This window comes from Cyprinodon variegatus, unplaced genomic scaffold (assembly GCF_000732505.1).
Source record: "Cyprinodon variegatus isolate N-32 unplaced genomic scaffold, C_variegatus-1.0 Scaffold585, whole genome shotgun sequence".
NCBI lineage: Eukaryota > Metazoa > Chordata > Actinopteri > Cyprinodontiformes > Cyprinodontidae > Cyprinodon > Cyprinodon variegatus.
The window spans coordinates 368474-387148 of NW_015151038.1; the positions used below are offsets into that span (position 1 = coordinate 368474).

The window sequence follows — 18675 nt, forward strand, 5'->3', positions numbered from 1 at the left end:
CAGGATAGCTTCAAGACCATTAAGGTTCCATGAAACATCAGAACTCTTTTTGTCCAGCTGTCGGCTTATTAAAAACATAACCAGTCACCTATCTACCTAGAGGATAGGTGTAGATAATATCTAGAGGATATTCTGTGGTTTCTTGGGGACCCTAAAGTTTGGAAATGGTGCGATTGTAATAATTCCTTTCAAATAAAAGCGTGATGAGTTGGGGTGGGATCTGTCAAAAGTGTAACTGGGTGACTGAGTCTTTCCTGAAGAATCATTTCTGTTTTAACCCACTGGATCACAGTGTCATAAACTGTCCTGCATCAATCACAAAATCTAAAACTCCGTTTTTATACAGTAGTGCTTGAAACATGTGCGCAGTGAATTTCTGACGACAGCGGGTTTTGTACTACGGAGGACGGCCACTCCTCAGTTAGCTTCAGTGCTGTTTCTGTGACGCTGGAGCTCTGGAACATTAAAATCATCAGGTATTCCCTTCTTGTCCCATCCTGAATCTGTGAGGTTACATAATAAGATTCATTTTTCACTTAGGGCAGATGTGAACCCTCCAGTTTAAATCTCTCCCTCTGAAACAAAAGGCTTTGCTTTTAATCAACCAAGAGGATCAAAGCCGTGATAATTTGGTTCTTTTAATAAAAATGTCGACCCAATTAGCAAAGCCTTGCTATTTTTTAATATGGTCCATCTTTGGGCTCAAGCAGGCGAAATATTTGGGGGGAATAGGTAGGAATTTCTTCTTTCTATGCAGAAAATAACTTCATCCAAACTTTAGAGAATAGAGAAAGGGTGTTATTTTGCCCTTTTGTAATCGCTGTTGATTATTTGAACATTAGTAGTTAAATATACTGCTTTAAAACAATCTAATATCTATAGAAGGTGTTCAGTCCTCACACTTGTAATAATGAGTGTTTACTCCAGTCAGGATTGTCACTTAGAAACAGCCATACCACAGGTTTGTTGCACATACAGACCATGAAGTTCTGCCAGTTGGGGATGTTAGTTAAAGATGTGGTCAGCAATAAAATAACAGAACATCTGAATATGCATAATCGGCAAAAAACAACAACAAACTATTCACAGTTATATAAATGAAGGGCACAGATGGTAAACTACAGAGAAATGCTGCTGCAGGGGTGCTGCATCCCTTCTGGAAAAAAAATGAAAACATTAAACAGCATCTTCATGATGAAAGATTATTCAGAAAATGCATAAAGAGGATGAAGACAACTCCATACCACACAATGAATCACTGTGTAGCCCTTCACCGAACGTGTTTGGTCTTTAAAAGTCAGTTTCACATCAAGTGTCGTTAAACTTTAACTCAACACAGACAAAACAAGGTGAAATGGAAGTAAGTTTATGAGGAATTGTTCCAGTTCCAGATCTGTGCTTTTTGGTATTAATGGTGAAAAATGAAGGAGAGAAAAAATAGATTCATAGCAGCTTTTATCTTGATCTGCATCTATAAGGGATAATGGGTATAATGAGTCTGATGCCAGCTCAGGCAGTTTAACATCCAAGCCGGTAAGAATAAAGGAGTCAAAAGGGGAAACCTAATGACTATTCAGAGGAATTAAAAGCCTATTAAAGGAAAAGGAGAACCACACACTGACCGATTCAGGTGATGATTTTAAAAAGGAAAGAAAGGTCGGAGAAAAAGAGGGGCAGATGGGTCTGAAATTTACTGCATGTTAGAGCTGCACATAATCAAACAGTCAGTTCTTTTAAATACTGGACTGTGCGTTCCTGCCGCACAGTCAAGCTTCTCCAGTTTCTATCACCAGATCCCGGTCCGCAGCAAAGAGTCCGCTGCTAGCCCAGCTGTATGTGCCCTGAATACGTGGTGAGGAGGAGCATGATGGCGAAGCCCGTCAGAAGTCCTGCGTTCTGGATGCCGAAGGTGATGAGGAACCTGCTGCCGCCTGCGTCCTCTTCCTCACGACTCACCTCGTTCATCTCCGGAAACTGAAAGAGAACAACATTGTTTTGATTAGGTGTAAAGACCAATCCATGTATGGCTGTTCCACTTGATTTGTCCTAAAAAAGATTGAAGATTATTCACTTACAAAAGAAAAGAAAATGAATACTGACCAAATAAAAATTGGATAAAGAGTAAATTAACAAGCAAATACTACGTTTAATCAAATGGTAAAGAAACGCCCCTGCAGGCAAAAGCAAAGTAATGCATTGCACATCAACTCATCTATAAAGGTAGGATTTTGGACATTTTACTGCTCTTTACCTTAAAGAGGTGTGTAAGCACAAAGGTCTGGCGGAAACCGAACACCTTAGAGCAGAGCAGAGGTTCTGAACTCTGGTACTCAGGACCCACTGCTCTGTAGGATCTAGGGGTCTCTCTACTGACATATGTCTCATTTTAATAAATGGTTAAAAACAACAGAAAGCATTTAAAGATAGGGAATATTTGGAGAAATTGGAGAAAAAACAAAACAATGTGAAGATGTTTGGCTGCACTGCTTAAAGAAAACAAAATCTATCAGCACAAACTGCTCAGACTGTCAGCTATGAAGGTGGAGGGGTAATGATATGGGCTTCTTTTACAGGCTGACAACCTGGAGGCACTGAGGTAAGAGTTCAGTCTGTAAACTGAGATATGAGGCCATCTTTCTGACATTTAAAGGATGCCCCCAACTGGGTCATTAAAAAAGAGAATGATTCCAAACACATCAGGAAAAAAAGAAACGAATTAGCATCTGGGTTAACTCACCATGTCTGCCAGAGCGATGTAGAGGAACATTCCTCCAGCCAGAGCAAAGATCCAGTTGGGAGAGAAACTGTTACCGGCCAGGATGCCAAATCCCATACCCAGGTAGCAACAACAGGCTGACAGGAAGTTAAAGAACAAGGCCTGCTGTATGCTCATACCAGCGTTTAGAAGGATCACAAAGTCACCTGAAGGGGAAAAACAGAATCAGCTAAAAACCCCTGACAACATGGCCTATCATTGTCTATGTTCTGATCCTCACTCTCCACCTGCAAAGCCTCTGATGGCTCCATGTTTGCCAAACTTACCAAGCTCATGAGGGAACTCCTCACAAAGGATGGCCACGGAGGTGCTGATGCCCTGGAATACTGAGGCGGTGAAGGAGGCACCTATAGCTAAGCCATCGATAAAGTTGTGCAAACCGTCACTCAGCGTTATCATCCAGGCCAGTGTGCCGATGTCAGAGTAGGTGGTTCCTTTCAGCCAATAGCAGCCGCCACCGGAACGGGCTCCGTTATCTGGACTCTGAGACTCCTGGAACAGAAGGAGAGACAAAGGAGACGACTTTAAGACAGAGCAGAAGGATGGACCTTCATTCTCAATCCTGCTGTCGTTGCTTTTTGTCAAACAAACAAACAAAAAAAAGCTTTTAGAGATTTAAACAAACTTTAGTGTTTAAAGGAAATCCAAAAAACACAGTTTTCAAATAATGATTTTCCTAAATTGAGGTAAAAAGCTATTCAAACAAACCTGGTCCTGTGAAAATATACCCACCTCATTAAAAACAAATTAACTCATGGTGGGGGTTTCAGTTCCAAAGGTACACCTATCCCTAATAAATGGCAGGCCTGTAGAATCAACAGATCTCCAAGAAGGAATCATTATGAAAACAAGAAGTTATCAAAGCAACACGGTAGTGGTGGTGATGGCTGGGGGCTGATTTAGGACAACTTGCTGTAACGTAATTCTAAACGTTAAGCAGAAAATGTCAGAGCATCAGTTTGTGACCTTAAGATCAATGGTTCTTTAGTTCTGACAAAAAAAAAAAAAGGATTCACCTGTGAATAGAATAATACACTGAATTAAAAAAAAAGGTTTTTGTGCAGCCTAGTCAAAAAAATATGTGGTCTAAATTTCTATATAATTATGTAAGTAAGTCATCTGAAGAAATAATAAATACTGAATCAAAGAGGATATTATGTGTGGAGGGTGATTGCCTTCTCCAAATAGGCCCAGGCTGATTTGATTAGCTCATTTTCCTTAATCAATACATTCTGAAAACTTTTTTAAAATTTTATGTAAATCTTGTGTAATGATCTAAAACTTTCCAAACGAGCTTGTAAAACAGGAAACCTTTTTCACGTGTCTGGATCCATATTACAAGAGACTTTAAACTCTATAACAAAATAAAATAACCTCTCAGTTTTACAGGTAAATCTCACCTGCGGTGTCTGTGCGGGGTGGAGCATGAGCTCTCCCTCCCCAGCGTCGTCCACTTTTCCCTGAGTCAGACTGTTGGATTCTCCATTCTGCTGCAGCTTCTCTTTCTCCCCCTCCTCTGCATCCCTGTCAGGTGATGAGTAGCGGTCTGCACCGCTGTAGTGACTATGGCCGTGGCTCTGGGATCAAAAATATGAAAAAAAACAAAATAGTATCACCGATTATTAAATCAAAAACTGTAAAAGCTATTGAGGAGCACAAAATCTTATAGATTCCACATTCATTAAATAGAAACGTAGGATGCCTGTGAATAAATCCATTTTACAATAAGGTTTTGCAGAGTTGTTCCAACCTTCTGGAGTGGATCCAGAGATTAATCAAATCCCGGAGCACACAGAAAGTTGATTCTGATATTAACAAAATTCCTCTGCATTGCTCAGAGCTTTTCTCTTATGCTCCCATATCCCAGGTTTTATCTCAGATTGCAGTAGATGTTTTGTCAGATGAACCAGTTCCATGTTCATTTCAACCAATTTTTTCAGACCATTTTTTTTGTTTGTTTGTTTTGTTTTGTTTTTTAAATTATATATTTTTAAATATTAATTTATTTTTTTTTCTTAAAGATTTTATGATTTAATCATAAAAGGTTCACTAAGGGCTTTAGGAGAAAAACAGCCCTAAAGCATCCCTTTATTTAAAAGCAGGAATATAATCTAATGGAAAGTTTTAACAAAGGCTACTTTTATTTTTGATTTAATATATTTTTGAGAATATTAAGGCCCATTTTTAACATTGAACATTATTTTAGGTAACTGATTCCTGAAATAAAGATTCAGGGTTTACTTGCTACTTTAACAGTCAGACCAAATTCCTTTGAACAGAGCAACCACTAGATGGCAGCACTGTGCTGATTATCTTTGGTTCTGCTCAATTTTTGTGAATGATATAATACTGTCTACTTTCTCTATCTCACAGGTTTTAAATAAGAAAGACTAAAACAAAGCCAAATACGCCTATAATCAATCACAATTATTCTGGGCTAAACAAACAATATAAAGCTGAGACAAAAATAAATTAAAGGAGGGGACCTTTGTTAGGAGGATTAGAGCCTTTTTTATTAACATTATGATCAATGATTCACCACATTAGGCTTTGAATCATGTGGAAAGATTGTGCAACGCCCAAATTAAACAAAAGCAAACTAAACAGCCTGAACCACATCAGTTCGTGTAAAGCAAACATCTCATCGTACAAGTCAAACCTGACGCAGAACGAGAAAGTTCAAGGTGTTTGGTTAGGCGGCCTAATGGCCCTAGGGGTAAATGTCGGCCGAAGTGACAGTTTTGTCCAGTAAATACAACTCTGGAAAAGCCATATATGCATTAAAAACTCAGAGCTCTGTAAAGATATTTATTAATCTTAGATGTATTTTCCCAATTTGTTATATTTCAACAACATTTTAATGCATTTTATTGGGATTTTATGAGGATGCTGATGTGGAGATATTGAAGCAACAACCCTTCAACCATGTAGAACCAACAAATGACCTTAAGAATACCAAACATAACATTTAATTAGCTACAAGTAGCTTAAAAACAACAGAGCTGATGTGAAAGTACAGAATATGTGGCAATGAGGCCGCTTACAAACCTTGGTCAGTTTCTCACGTTCCATAGGAAACAAATGGGTCCAGATTCAAGTGAAAAACTGTGAGAAGCTTGTTAAAATAAATTAATACGTGTGAACAAACCCATACAGTAAAAGGGCAAAACTAGTACCAAGCATCCTATGCTAAGACTAATTAAATGTATGAGAACTTTGTTGCAATGTGTCTTTTAAAATGTTCAATTCAATTCAGTTTATTTGTATAGCGCCAATTCACAACACGTCATCTCAAGGTGCTCTACAATTCAACCAGATCATTCAGTCAAATAGATTCAAAGTTTTCTATCTAAGAAAAACCAGGTGATTACATCGACTCATTGACTCAAAGGCAATTTCTCACACTGAGCATGCTTGTAGCGACAGTGGAGAGGAAAAACTCCATTTTAACAGGAAGAAACCTCCAGCAGAACCAGGCTCAGTGGAACGGCCATTTGCCGAGGCCGAATGGGGTTCAAGGAAACAGAAGCAGACATAGAAAAAGAAGCAGGGATACAAAAGGCAACTGTAAACCAGCTCTAAAGGTGACCCTGTCCAGGAAACACACAGCCAGGCAGGTGTGCTCCGAGCCAGCTCCCATGTCAGAGGATGAAGTGAGCACATCCAGCCAGTCACAGTCAGACAAACAGGACTATTCTGAAAAACAGGCCAAGCTCCAACATCTATAGACAAAGGTGTTGATGGCAGTGGCACAGCTGATGTATATCTCCAGGATGGAGTCACAGCCAAACAAAATATGTCTCATTATTTTAGGGAATTAACAAAGTGAAAATATTTTGACCAACCATACAGACGTAAAACAGGAAAAGTTTTGCCTGGTTAGTTATTGAACCATACGTATGTACACTTTTATTTAAAGGCTGCATACTCTTCACAGACTCATGGACCATTTAATTTAACGCTATCAAACACAGTTATGGAGTAACAGCAGCACCTTATCATGGTGGGTTTAAACTCACCCCTTGCCTTTGTTTCAGGAGAACCTTGAGAACCTTTTCTGTGAAGAAGAAGAGGTAGAAGCCTCCGAAGACCACAGCGGATTTGGATACATAAAAGTCCACCATGGGGTCAAAACCAAAGGCCTACCAGGGCAGAGAGAGGAGTATGTTAGAGTGACATTCATCAGTAGTAGAAGCTGTAAACAGCCTACGGTTCATTACTGTTATGCTTTGCTTATTAGTTTTCTGGTTAACTTCAGTGCTCAGGTTGTTTTTAGCTTCATTTTCTATTTCTTTTATATTTTCCATTTTTATCCCTGTTAGTGTCATATCTTAAAGGCACTGAACACCTTTTTATTGCATTACATTTAGTTTCATTGATCAGAAGTCTCCAAATCTTTTAAAGCTGCAATTAACCCGTGACTCATCCGTCTGCCGCATGTGGCGGGAGACTTCCAACAGAGACCTTTGAGCTTAAAGGTGGATATTTTTTTCAGAGGACTTACACCACTGCTTGTTTCAGGAGCTTTTATCACCGTAATGCTGGATGTTTGCAGAAATTGTTTCGAAGCATCTGGATTATAATCCACACCCAGCGAGCCGACCTGAATGAGTGCCTTAGGAAATAGTCTGAAGCCAAAAGTAGCAGGAATTATAGTTAAGACCAAAGGCATTCAAACATCTGGCAGATTTAGGTTTTAAGTAGTATTTTTAATTTGGGACTTTTATTAATTTGATTTTCACACTAATACGTGACTTCCTCATACGTGAGAGGAAGTGTGGATTAGGGTGATGGTAAGAAGGCCATCCAACCTCTAAAACAAAAGAGGAATCAGGCAAAAATCTGGTTAGAAATTAGTGGAAAAGTTTCACTGCTGTAAGGTCAATTAAAGAGTAATTATTGAGAACTCTCAGTTACCATTATACCATTATATTATAAAAGATAAATAAGATAAAAATATGGATAAAAAGAAAATATAGCCCTTTTTACATAATTTTATAAATGCTGCCAGCCTCATTTTCTGGGTTAAAGTAGCTTAATCTAAATGTCTAAATCTGCCAGGGGGTTGAATAATTTTAAGCCTAACAGTAGATTTTTTTTTTACCTGCAAACTTAAAACTGTTAGCTGCTTCATTTTACACTCCAAGCTGGGCTTAGAGCAGATTAAAAGCTTCACCATGCCAGCTCATTAAAGGGGCTTTAAAGCTTCACACAAAAAGAGAACACATTCAGAGTGTTAAGCAATCTCTAAAATGTTCTGTTGACCTTCATTTAATGCAAACCTGTTTTTATCTACAAAAGTAACATTTCAAGGATTTGCTGTCTTCAAACTCATACTTGTTTATCACATCTTTTCTCAGACCTGGCACTACCATCCTTCCTAGGTGGTCCGATCACACCCAGGCCCTGTTAAACACTGGTGTGAACGTGCTAAGGACAGATTAGAGATGGCTTAGATCAGAACGCCTTCAGAGATGTTCTGAGATGCTTATCTGCACTAGTTTAGCATCTACTCTAAGCCATTTACTACCAGACTGTGTTAACAGGACTCCTATTCTTACCTAATGATCCTTTGATTGACATATATTCTATAATCAGAATGGTAACGTTTTACATCAAAGTAAAGAGAACCTGCGTAAATATAAAAACTGTTTTTGAATCTTGATTTTCAGAGGAACCTGGCCCCAAACTGAGGCGGGACATTCTACAAAGGGCTTTCTCATCAATGAAGAGAAAATCAAGATCAAGATATTTCCTGCTAAAAGAGAGATGGGCCTTTCAGCTCCTTTTGTTCAACAGTGGTTTTGGTAATAGATCCACTGCAATGATGCCATTTTTCTCTTTCCTGTTTTTGAGTCATTGCTTTAGATTGTGATGCCCAGAGAGTCCAGGCCCCTGTTAGTTCTTTAGATCAGGGGAAGATGTGTTTCTTTTTGAGATAATAGCCTATTTTATTATACAGTTGATTAGTTCACCAGCTTTATTTAGGTGTACAGTTTCACATCTCTCAGATTTTACTAAATCTAAACTGTAAATGATATATGATTAATTTTGAAATAATATTTCTAAACCAGCTGATTTATATCTGCTGAAACAAGCCCATGGTGTCAAATCACACTTTTTATTTGACGCAGAGTAGAAAACCTAGATCTAGATATATTTTATCAGCTGTGATCATATGTCAACTGGTGCATCTATAATAGGCCAGAGTTAATCTTAATTACACGTATTACTATAAGCTCAGGCTAAATTTGTGATGCAAATTATAGCATTTAAGCCTAAATAACCAAACGTGATTCCTGGGAAATGGAAACATTTTATTACCATATTTTCCAGACTATAGAGCGCACCTCACTATAAACCCACTACATTTTTTGAAAAAACTGGAAAAGTACATATATAAGCCGCTGATACCAACTGAACTTTCTCCCACCAAACCTGTAAGGGGAGCTCTACCTATCGCCCCTGGAGTAGGGATGAAGAAGAATGCTAGCTCTCGTTAGCTTGTTGACTCAGAGCAGTAAGAGTTTCCACTGAAAGGTGGGGCGTCCTCAGCTCTTTATTTCAGCTCTGCAGGAGTTGAGCCCAGTCTGTTCATTGGTTTGGCAGCTTTAATGCTGCAAATAAATGTCAAATCTAATTTTCCACCGTGCATGCTGTTAGCATGTTCTTGTGCTAAATGAAAGTTAGCCCCTTATTCTTTCATTTCCAACTTTGTCTTCCCCCTCTGGTGGTTAGGAACAATCACAGAAAAGCTGCACCTTCTTATAAGCCTCATAGTTCAAAACGTGGCGAAAAAGTAGCGGCTTATAGTCTGGAAAATATGGTATCTAACTAATTACTTAAAATTGTCCTTTTAGTGTGTAATTTAGTTGATATGCATCTTAACGGGAACTTCAAATCCAAGCTTAAGGTGTTAACATTAAGGAGCGGCTTAGATGCTAATAATTTAACCATGACACGAAATTCTATATAAACATCTACAAATCTGTTTCATTCAACCAGTATTACTATAAGTTTGTCTTTGTGATCAAATAAAAAAAAGTATTTAACAGAAACAGTTGAAGCAGGGAAAACCCAAGAAATTATGTAAAATCAGTACCCAGGAGTGTTTGGAGGGAGAATTAGAAAACAACCTTGCCCTGAGGTTTCAGACTGCCGCTTTATGAGCCACAGAAAGCAGTAACTCTACCTCTGGGATGAGCTGAAACAAGGCGTTGGAGTACAGCGTGCCAATGGCCAGGGCTATGAAGTAGAGCAGCAGTCGCTTGTAAAAGGTTTTCTTCATGAAGGGCACCACGCTGGCCCCGATCAGTGAACACAGAGAGATCAGTGTCACACACAGGATCCCATAACCCCACACTGATCGACGGAGCAGAAAGGAGAGGGAAGGAAAGACAAAGACAGGTGGTTAGTGCTCTGATTATCTGATGAGACTGATTACCGGGTTGAGAAGCAAAATAATTAGACAGCAACCAATGATCCCTGCAGGAGAGAGAATTGAACAAAGACTCTTTACACAGACAGGAGGCCTGGAAAAAAGTTTAAGAGAAGTAAGAATCTTCTTCAAGAGGAAATGATTCCTCTTTACGTGAAGCAGACTTTAAAATCCATTCATTTTCTCAACAAAGGAAGTGATTATAGGGAAATTCTAAACAAACATGTTCCAAACCACTCAGGTGAGTTTGTGTGACTGTGATCGCCTCGGGAAAAACACTGCTCACACAAAGAAGATGAGAGTAGCAGCACTGAAAAGGCTTAATGTATCTATATGTGTTTTATAGTCGTGGTAAAGAGAAAACGCTTCATCTTTCTGTTTATATTAGGAAAGAATAAAGTTCATCCAGTCTTAACTGGATTCTTAAATATATTTTTAAAAAATCTAACAATGTGTTTAAGAAGAAAACAGCAGATCCCATCTGTCATTTTTAATAAAAAAAATCAAAGAACTGAGTAAATTCTATGATTTAATAGGCCTTCATCACCTTCAGCAGTGATAATATTCAGTAATCTCCACGTCTTTATGCTTATGTTTCCCAGTTTCCCCATGTTTCCCCAACAAATGACCTTAATCTACTTTTAGTTTATGCTTGATTTAAAGCCAACCAAACCCATATCACTACCCCTCCACCACCAAGCTTAACAGTGGGTGGTGTTTGGGCTGATATGTTTGAAGGACATCGTTCCAGAAATTTTGAGATTTATTCTTATGAAACTCTCCAATCATAAAAGATGGAGCTATAATCTTTAAAGATTACAGCTCCATCGACTGCAAAATAGAGAACTTTAAAATAGTTTGAGATAAACTTAGAACCGTTATCAGGATAATGGGAAGCAAATCTCTACTTGCTGGTGTCTTTCTGCCTTGGCCCTACACCAGTAAACTGCCAGTGTTAGAGTTTTTATAGAGGACGTCACACTTGCTGACGATAAGTTCATATTAGATAAACATCAGGCTGCTGCTTTCCTTTCTAAATCCAGACTGAAGTTACACATAAACTTTCTGTCTTCTTCCATAAACAGTAACTGTGGGATCTGCTGTGTGCTTATGGTTAGAGTTAAACCATTTTGTAATTCTGCTCAAAACTGGATCAATGTTAATGTAAACACATATATGATACAAAAAGCATTTCATTGCTAATCAAAGATAATGAAAGGTATCCTCAAGAAGCAAAAGCATGGAGAGGAAAAAAATAAATCTTTAAAGTACAAAACTGGACAAACTTGAAAACACGAGAGATTCTTAAGACACACTTTTTCTGCTTTTCTATCAGTGTCCTCAAAGAGAAAGGTGTAGAAGATGTGTGTATACAGGCAGGGAGCAAACCTCAGGAAGGAGCTGGAGGATGGCTGTAGAGAAGAGGGTGCCAATGGCAAGTGCGATGAAAAAGGTGAGCGCGTGTTTCATGCAATGCGTCTTCATCAGAGGTACGATGGCAACTCCGGTGAGGGAACAGACACTGATCACAGTCACGCTCAAAAAAGAAAAACCCCACACTGGGTATGGAATAAAGAGGAGTGTTAAAACCATACACAATGAACTAAAAGGACATCTGCTTTAAAAAATACAATCCTGTAAAGAAAAAAAAAAAAAACAAGATTTAAATATAACCTTAAAATGTTTGAGAAGTTCCAATTTTACATTATTTGAAAAGTAAAAAAACTGAATCTGTGAAGAAAACTTTGAATGTTAAGAGTTGAATAAAACCGCTGGAAAAGAAATAGAAAATCAAAAGTCTTAAAACATCAAAGAAACAATATGAGCAGAGTTAAAAAGTTTGAAAAATAAAATCCAAATAGCTTATATATGCTGCATAGAGGTAATCTTTATATATAATCAAATGCAATATAGTCAGCAAGTTGGGGAAACCAAAATAGTAAAGCTAAATATTCTTTTTTTCATCCGAGGCTGCCGCAAATGTTAAAGTTTATTAACTAAAATGGGAATGAGTTAGAGTTAGCAAACATTTTATTTCATTTTGTTTCTTCTTTCCTGGAGGACAAAAATGTTCAAAAATGTCAAAAAAAGTACATCCTCATTCAGTTTTATAATTTCATTTTATACAGTTAGCAGAGGCTAAGTTTTGTCTGCAAATATTTTTGGTATATTACGTCATTTGCTTTGCAAATTGTGCAATAGGTCCAAACAGGCAACTGCTGTGAGAGCTGCTTCTAAATGATAATGGGAAATAATAACAGGTAAAACAAAAGCAAAAAAACCCCTAATATATCATGTGTACACAACTGCTGTGAAGAAACTAGCATTTGGAATCTATATTTTAATATTTGCTCTTACGATTTGTGTAAAAAAATGCAAAAAGTCAAATTTAGTACGAGGCTAAATACTTCTAATGGCAAGGGAATTTTTAAATTTGACAGCTTTAACAAATATCTTAAATATTACTTAACGTATTTAAGCCAATGGAAACATCTGGGATAACAAGCTGCCAGAGTTGAGAAACGATTTGCTGAGGTAAGCATGGTGGGGAAACAATGAAACACCCCAAAACAGTAAAAAAGAAAAATAGATTTGGCAAATTCAGGATATGTTTAACATAAGCAAGAACATTCATAAGTCTTTAAACTACAGTTCCAGATGGAATTAAAAAGTTTTCAGGTTGTCTGCTGCATATATGAACCTCTGTAACGTCTGCCTCTGTGCTGCTGGGAAAATTCTACTGGCTCTGAAAAGGAGAACTGCTGAGGGGCCAAAATAAGCTTCTCATGGGGGCTGGGAGGTGAGCTGAGGGCGCGAGAGAGAGCGGCTGATAAGGAAAAACAAATCTGCTGTTGGAAAGACAGAAGCAAACTTCTGGGATCTGTTACTCTCACCTATCAAATGTTAAAAAAAAGAAAAATGGTCAATTAAAGTACAAAACTTTCCTACCAGAAGCAGAAATTTTAATAAGATGACTTATAGAAACTGCATCATGTTTAAAAGCAGAAAGAAACTTAAAACATAAAAAACATCAGCAGGTTCTATGACCTTATTTCAACAACTAACTGTACCAGGCTGCAACAACAGCCTATAGGAGCCTCTCTATTTACAGTATGTAAAAGAAAAAATGTTTCCAGATCTTTCAAGGACATCCTGTTGGCTGCGCAAACTCAGCAAAATGGATTAAATTACAGACAATCAGCAGCTGATGAAAGCTGAGCTCACCTTTGTGGTTTAGATCTATGGTACACAATGGATGTGCTGGTGGAGCCTAACTGTCACTCTAAAAGGTTATTGAGTTCTCACCCAGTGTGACAAATACTCTGAAAAATAATGCACCTTTCAGATAATGTCTAATTACAATGACAGTGTTAGGGAACAGTTTGAGGCAACGGGAAAATAGGATGAAGCCTTAAACAAAAAGGTCAATGTTCATTTTAAATACTATACAGAAAAGCAATTTAATAGCTACAGTCATTCAGATTATTCAGCTTATTCTCACCTTCTGCATCTGTAGGTCTGGGGGAGGGGTCCGTGCTTAGCTCCTCCCCCTTTTTCACCTTGCAGTTGCCGGCATCCAGCTGCTGCAGCATGGTGGGACACAGCTTCTGGAGACCCTGCCCATCCAGCCGGGACTGCTCGCTGATGCTGTAAATAGCCAGCGTGTCTGCAGGCAAACACTGGGATGGGAAACATTAGAAGTACATTAAAAATGGGATGCTGAGGAAAGATTGGTCAACACCCTCCAGGAAATGTCTCACTTTTTCATCAAAAGAAGAGGAGAAAACGGGGACAAAAACCTGATTTACAGCCATTCTGAGGAAATCGTGCCCATAGCACTGCTTCACTTTAGCTCTGGGAGTTCTCTAATGCCTCGTAATGCACATGTATGGCCACCTGCTGGCCTTACTAATAGGTATAATTGAGGATTCTATAAATTTCCGAGCTCTAGTCCACAGTTATACCACAATAGGGAAAATAATCTCCTCTATTACAAGCAGACAGCAGTATTTAAACCAGAAGCATGTTTAGTGTTCACAGCTGCTGCCATAGAGGACTAGAGGATGATGATAAACTAAGCTTATCTTGAATGACTGCTACTGGGCTGTTGTCTGCGATCATGTGAGCTGCAGCCGTAGAGTTAGCCAGGAAGGCATGTGGCCATCAAAATGGCAGCAAATCAAAAATCTAAATCTATTTTTGTTGCATTGCATACTCTCTGCTGGTACAGCAAATTTCAGGAAAAGGACATGCGAGAAAAAAAAATCATCACCTGGAATGTGTAATGTAATGTTAAGTTTCAATCACTTGAGGCTTTCTCAGAACTCCGTATTAATCTCCGAAAAAGCAGATCAGTGTTTATGACACTAAGTACGGGAAATATGAAAACTATGCCTGTGTTGTGGCACCAGTACCTAACTCTCCTAGCCAAAGCCGGAGAACAATTGACTCCTCTGCTTTTTCTGCATTTGTGATGAAAGTATGAGGAAAAATGTGGTGCTAAATATAAAAGGAAAGCTTGAAAGTCCACGACCCATCAACCAGAGAGGGAGAGGTTGGACTGAGGAGGTTTGTAAATGTCAAACTGAACTGGGATTAATCCAGTGTAGAGATAAAAATCTGGAATTCTCAAACTCAAAAAGGTTTTTTTAATAGTCCAAATATTATTGTTGTACTGACTTCACGGTAATATGGTGCTGTCATCTGGCTGCTATGTGAATTTTCAGATGTCTGTTTTAACATGAGTCACATTTAAATGAAATAGTGAGTGTTTGGATTAAATGAATCTATTCTTGAACTGAACAACGACTCAATAAAACAAACCAGGTTATTGATTTCTGACTTTATCCTGACTGTTAATCTCAGAATTGAAAGTCAAAGTACTTAGCGTTGCCAAAGCCCAGGATTATCGCTTCAATAAAATAGGAATATCACTAATAGTCATAATTATGTAAGAATAAAGCCTGTTTTATACTCAGAAACCAGGTTGTCTGCGTGTGTGTCGCAGTTAACGCAGATATGCGCCCCCCTTCCGCCGACACTCTGGTGCACCTTCCCAAAACTGTAGGTGAACGGCAGACAGGAGGCCTCTGATTGGTCAACTCTACATCCGCTCTACACTATCCGTATTTCCTCTTTGGTACCTTACCGGCTTGTTTTGTTTGTATGACCGCCATTGTGGAAAAGGACTCATGAAGATGGACCAGCTAGAATAGTGAAGTGAATCTATTCTAGATTGATTAGCTACTTTTCAGTCAAAGTGCGCATTGGTCCAGTCGCCATTGTTGTTGAATGACCCTGGTAACTGGAAGAAAAATGCCACCCACCACACCCACAATCCGAGCTAGTTCGTGATTGTCCCTCTTGAATTGTGGCATGGAATAACTTGGGCATAAATCAAAAATATAGGCATCATACCTGAAACAAGCTAACTGTGACACAGGTTATACTGCGGGAGTATAACCAGCCCTTAATTCTGAGAATAAAATCAGACTTCTGAAATTAAAGTCAGCAATCAATAGCCTTTGTCGATTTACAGAGTGGATGTTTTTTTTGTTTTTTTTTTATTGCCCAAATCCTCCACCATAGGAAAACATAAATAAAAATAAAAAATCAGACTATTCACATTACCTAGGTTCTCCTCTTATGTGTCGTTATAATTATAATGACCCATAAATCTGACACCATAAAAAGTAAAGATCAAAAGCTTAAATAAATGTCATCAGTTTTGCCGACTGTAGGGAACCCTTACTGAGTAGATATGCTGACAGCAGACCGAGAATAGTTTGTACCTTGGAGCTGTTTGCTGCGGGAGGTGTAGCTGTAGTTGTCTCTGTCTCATCTCTTTTCTCATCAGATTTCTCACTTTGACTCTGACTAAGTAAAGCCAGAAGTGAGCGCAGCTGAGGCACTGTGATGGTGCTGTTGTCTCCGTAGCGGGCCAGCAGGTCCTGAAGAACCTGGGCAGGCGACTCCGCCTCTCCTTCCTCCTGACAAGTCACCTGGCTGACTGTGCAGAGGAGCACAGCCACCGCCAGTATAAACACCGGCTGGGAGCAGAAGAAGGTGATCGTCATAGTGACCCTGCCATGAGGGGACCCGTTGGGCATGTCGTCTTTAAAGGATGGCGGGTGTTTTCTGTAGCAGGAAGAATCAATGTTTACAGATACTTTAGTCTAGCGGAAAATATAAATCAACAAATGAATGATTCTAGAAAACAAATGGCTTTATTGGGTGACATAATAAAAAGTTAAAAAAACTGTAGGAAGCATGCTAATCTTTTAGTCCTCTGCATATGCAGAATATTATATGAAAAAAAATATATTTTTGCTCATTTAATATTAAAATACAACAATTTTAGGATACTTTAAAAACCAAAAGAGAAGTGACATCACATTTTCTGTTTAAGTATGCTTATTTACCTGCTGTACAATGTTTCCATTAGATTAACATACTCCTGAAAAACATAAACCTAGTCAGCAGATATATGGATATCGAAATATATAGGAGGGCATTCATCTTTTTTTCCATTTAGATCCTGACATAATGCTAACCACACGTTAAATACAGGTCTGGGATTTTTAACCATTTCCAAACAGTGAATTGATTCATTTTAGAGTTTCCTTGAGGAGTAAAGCTGGACTAAACAAACGAAAGCTTTCATGTTTCACCTCAGGGAAAAAGCTCACCTTTTTCTTTGGACTCCCTAATGGTAGCTGCTGCGTAAACTGCTCGATTCAGTCCGTCTGCCGTGAGGCTCTGACCACTCAGAGCGATGCCCACTGATTACCTTGTAGCTGAAAACTGTGAGAGCTGACGGGGAATAGATGCAGTCTTCAGGACAGAGTGAACTGTAAATAAAAAAAATAGATAAAGAATGAGGTTATGGGTTGTTGATGAAAGACAAATAAACTTTCATGATTTATCTACAGGGGAAGTTTCTGGGTTTACATTAAACTCACTTGATTTCTTTTCTAGCCAAACTTTCAAGAGAATGTGAAACATTAAGCCACTCCTGAACCCTTCTTTTCCAAAATTGAACATTCCTTGCTGATCTGTACCCAGCAATTTGAAGGGAAGGTCACTTTGTGTTATGGTAGAGAAAGCCACAAAAATGCACTGTAGTCACAAGAACGAGAAAATTTATACTGCAAGCTAAAACTGTGAAATTTTTTGTAACAGAGGGCAATAAGCAAATGTTCTAAGCATAAAACACCAAAGGGGGGGCGGGAATGGCAACCTTTCTTTAAGCAAGGAATTATCTGTTATCTATAATCATGAACAAGTGTACCTTATTTGGAAAATATATAAAATAATTGTTGTATAGCAAATAGAAAGTAGGAAGTGACCTCTAAGTATGAAAAGTCGGGAAAGGTAAGCCATAAGCTCCAAGAAGGTAAACCTAGAAGTTGAAGAATTTACTCCTCACAGAAACAACCCTACAAGTCAAAGTATGTACCTGGTAAGTTCTGGAAAGTACCTTGAAAGTATTGGGGAAGTAATCTACAAGATACAGATAGTATCATACTTTAGGGCAACATCAAAGTTTTTTTAAGCAAAGTAGTGAAAGTAACCTCTTCATCCTGTAACTTCTTGTGGTGTGTTCAAATAAAGTCAACAGTAAGTTGCAGAAACTGCAGAATGGCCTGTACTATTGATTAGTACCTTAGCTGCTCTGTAGCCTTATCTCCATGTTGTCAAATCGAGAAAATTAGGTATTTTAATATTACAGTACAAAGAAGGGCCCTTTTAGTTGCAAATTCTTTAGACTTGAGTTGAGGTTGGATAAAAAGAGTCACACCTCCAAATTGAGCATACTCTCAGATAGCTGGTTATTGAGAGATTGATGGAATTTAGTGAAAGTATGCTTTTATTAGTGAGTAAAATAATCAGGAGGAAGTAGCAATGTTTAGACAGAAGAGTCAAAGGTGTTCATAATATTTTATAAGTTGAGTGATTTTAGTTTCTTCAGCTGTGGTGCTTAGCAACAAGAATTTCTACACAGGATAAGATGACGACCAACCTGGTGCTTTCTATGCCAGATGCAGACATCTAGAACAAAATTGCGGCTGTTGTTAGGTATCCTAGGCTTAGGTTCATATGTTTCTTGTTTAAATATAAAATTTGTGATGTGTCTTGGACATAGATTCCTTTAGACATAAACACCTCTGTGATATTATGCTGTAATGACTGTAAATTCAATAATGTTCTTTGCCTCAAAAGATCTCGAGGCATAGAAAAAAAACTGAACTTGGCAGAAGTGAAAGTCGTCAATCCACATGATAGTACAATCAGAGCTACTTGCTCTAAAGACCTTCTGCTGGTGCTGATAAAGCAGCTGACAGATACTGAAACCCTGTAGGCTACTCTCTGACGTCTTTAAGATAATGGATGTTATATTTGGCAGATACGTTAAACTAATCGCAAATATCATAACTTATTGTTTAGTATTGTAAGGATT

General features: G+C 38.4%; 1 protein-coding gene across 3 annotated transcripts in view; it reads right to left on the reverse strand.

The window, feature by feature from the left end:
• Positions 1 to 1025: 1025 nt before the first annotated feature.
• slc39a14 (solute carrier family 39 (zinc transporter), member 14) overlaps positions 1026 to 18675 on the reverse strand; it is a 29023-nt gene continuing 11373 nt past the window's right edge. For 2 of the 3 annotated variants that reach the window (XM_015392309.1, XM_015392311.1), the window contains exons 2-10: positions 16904 to 17065; positions 16007 to 16352; positions 13717 to 13894; positions 9969 to 10138; positions 6796 to 6918; positions 4177 to 4353; positions 3043 to 3268; positions 2738 to 2922; positions 1026 to 1974 (exon numbers count right to left, since the gene is read on the reverse strand). In XM_015392309.1, coding sequence (XP_015247795.1) covers positions 1822 to 1974; positions 2738 to 2922; positions 3043 to 3268; positions 4177 to 4353; positions 6796 to 6918; positions 9969 to 10138; positions 13717 to 13894; positions 16007 to 16324 — 1530 coding nt within the window. In that variant the 5' untranslated portion in view covers positions 16325 to 16352; positions 16904 to 17065 and the 3' untranslated portion in view covers positions 1026 to 1821. Of the gene's footprint in view, positions 1975 to 2737; positions 2923 to 3042; positions 3269 to 4176; positions 4354 to 6795; positions 6919 to 9968; positions 10139 to 11603; positions 11774 to 13716; positions 13895 to 16006; positions 16353 to 16903; positions 17066 to 18675 lie in introns of all 3 variants that reach the window. The other variant, XM_015392310.1, reaches the window with a different exon arrangement.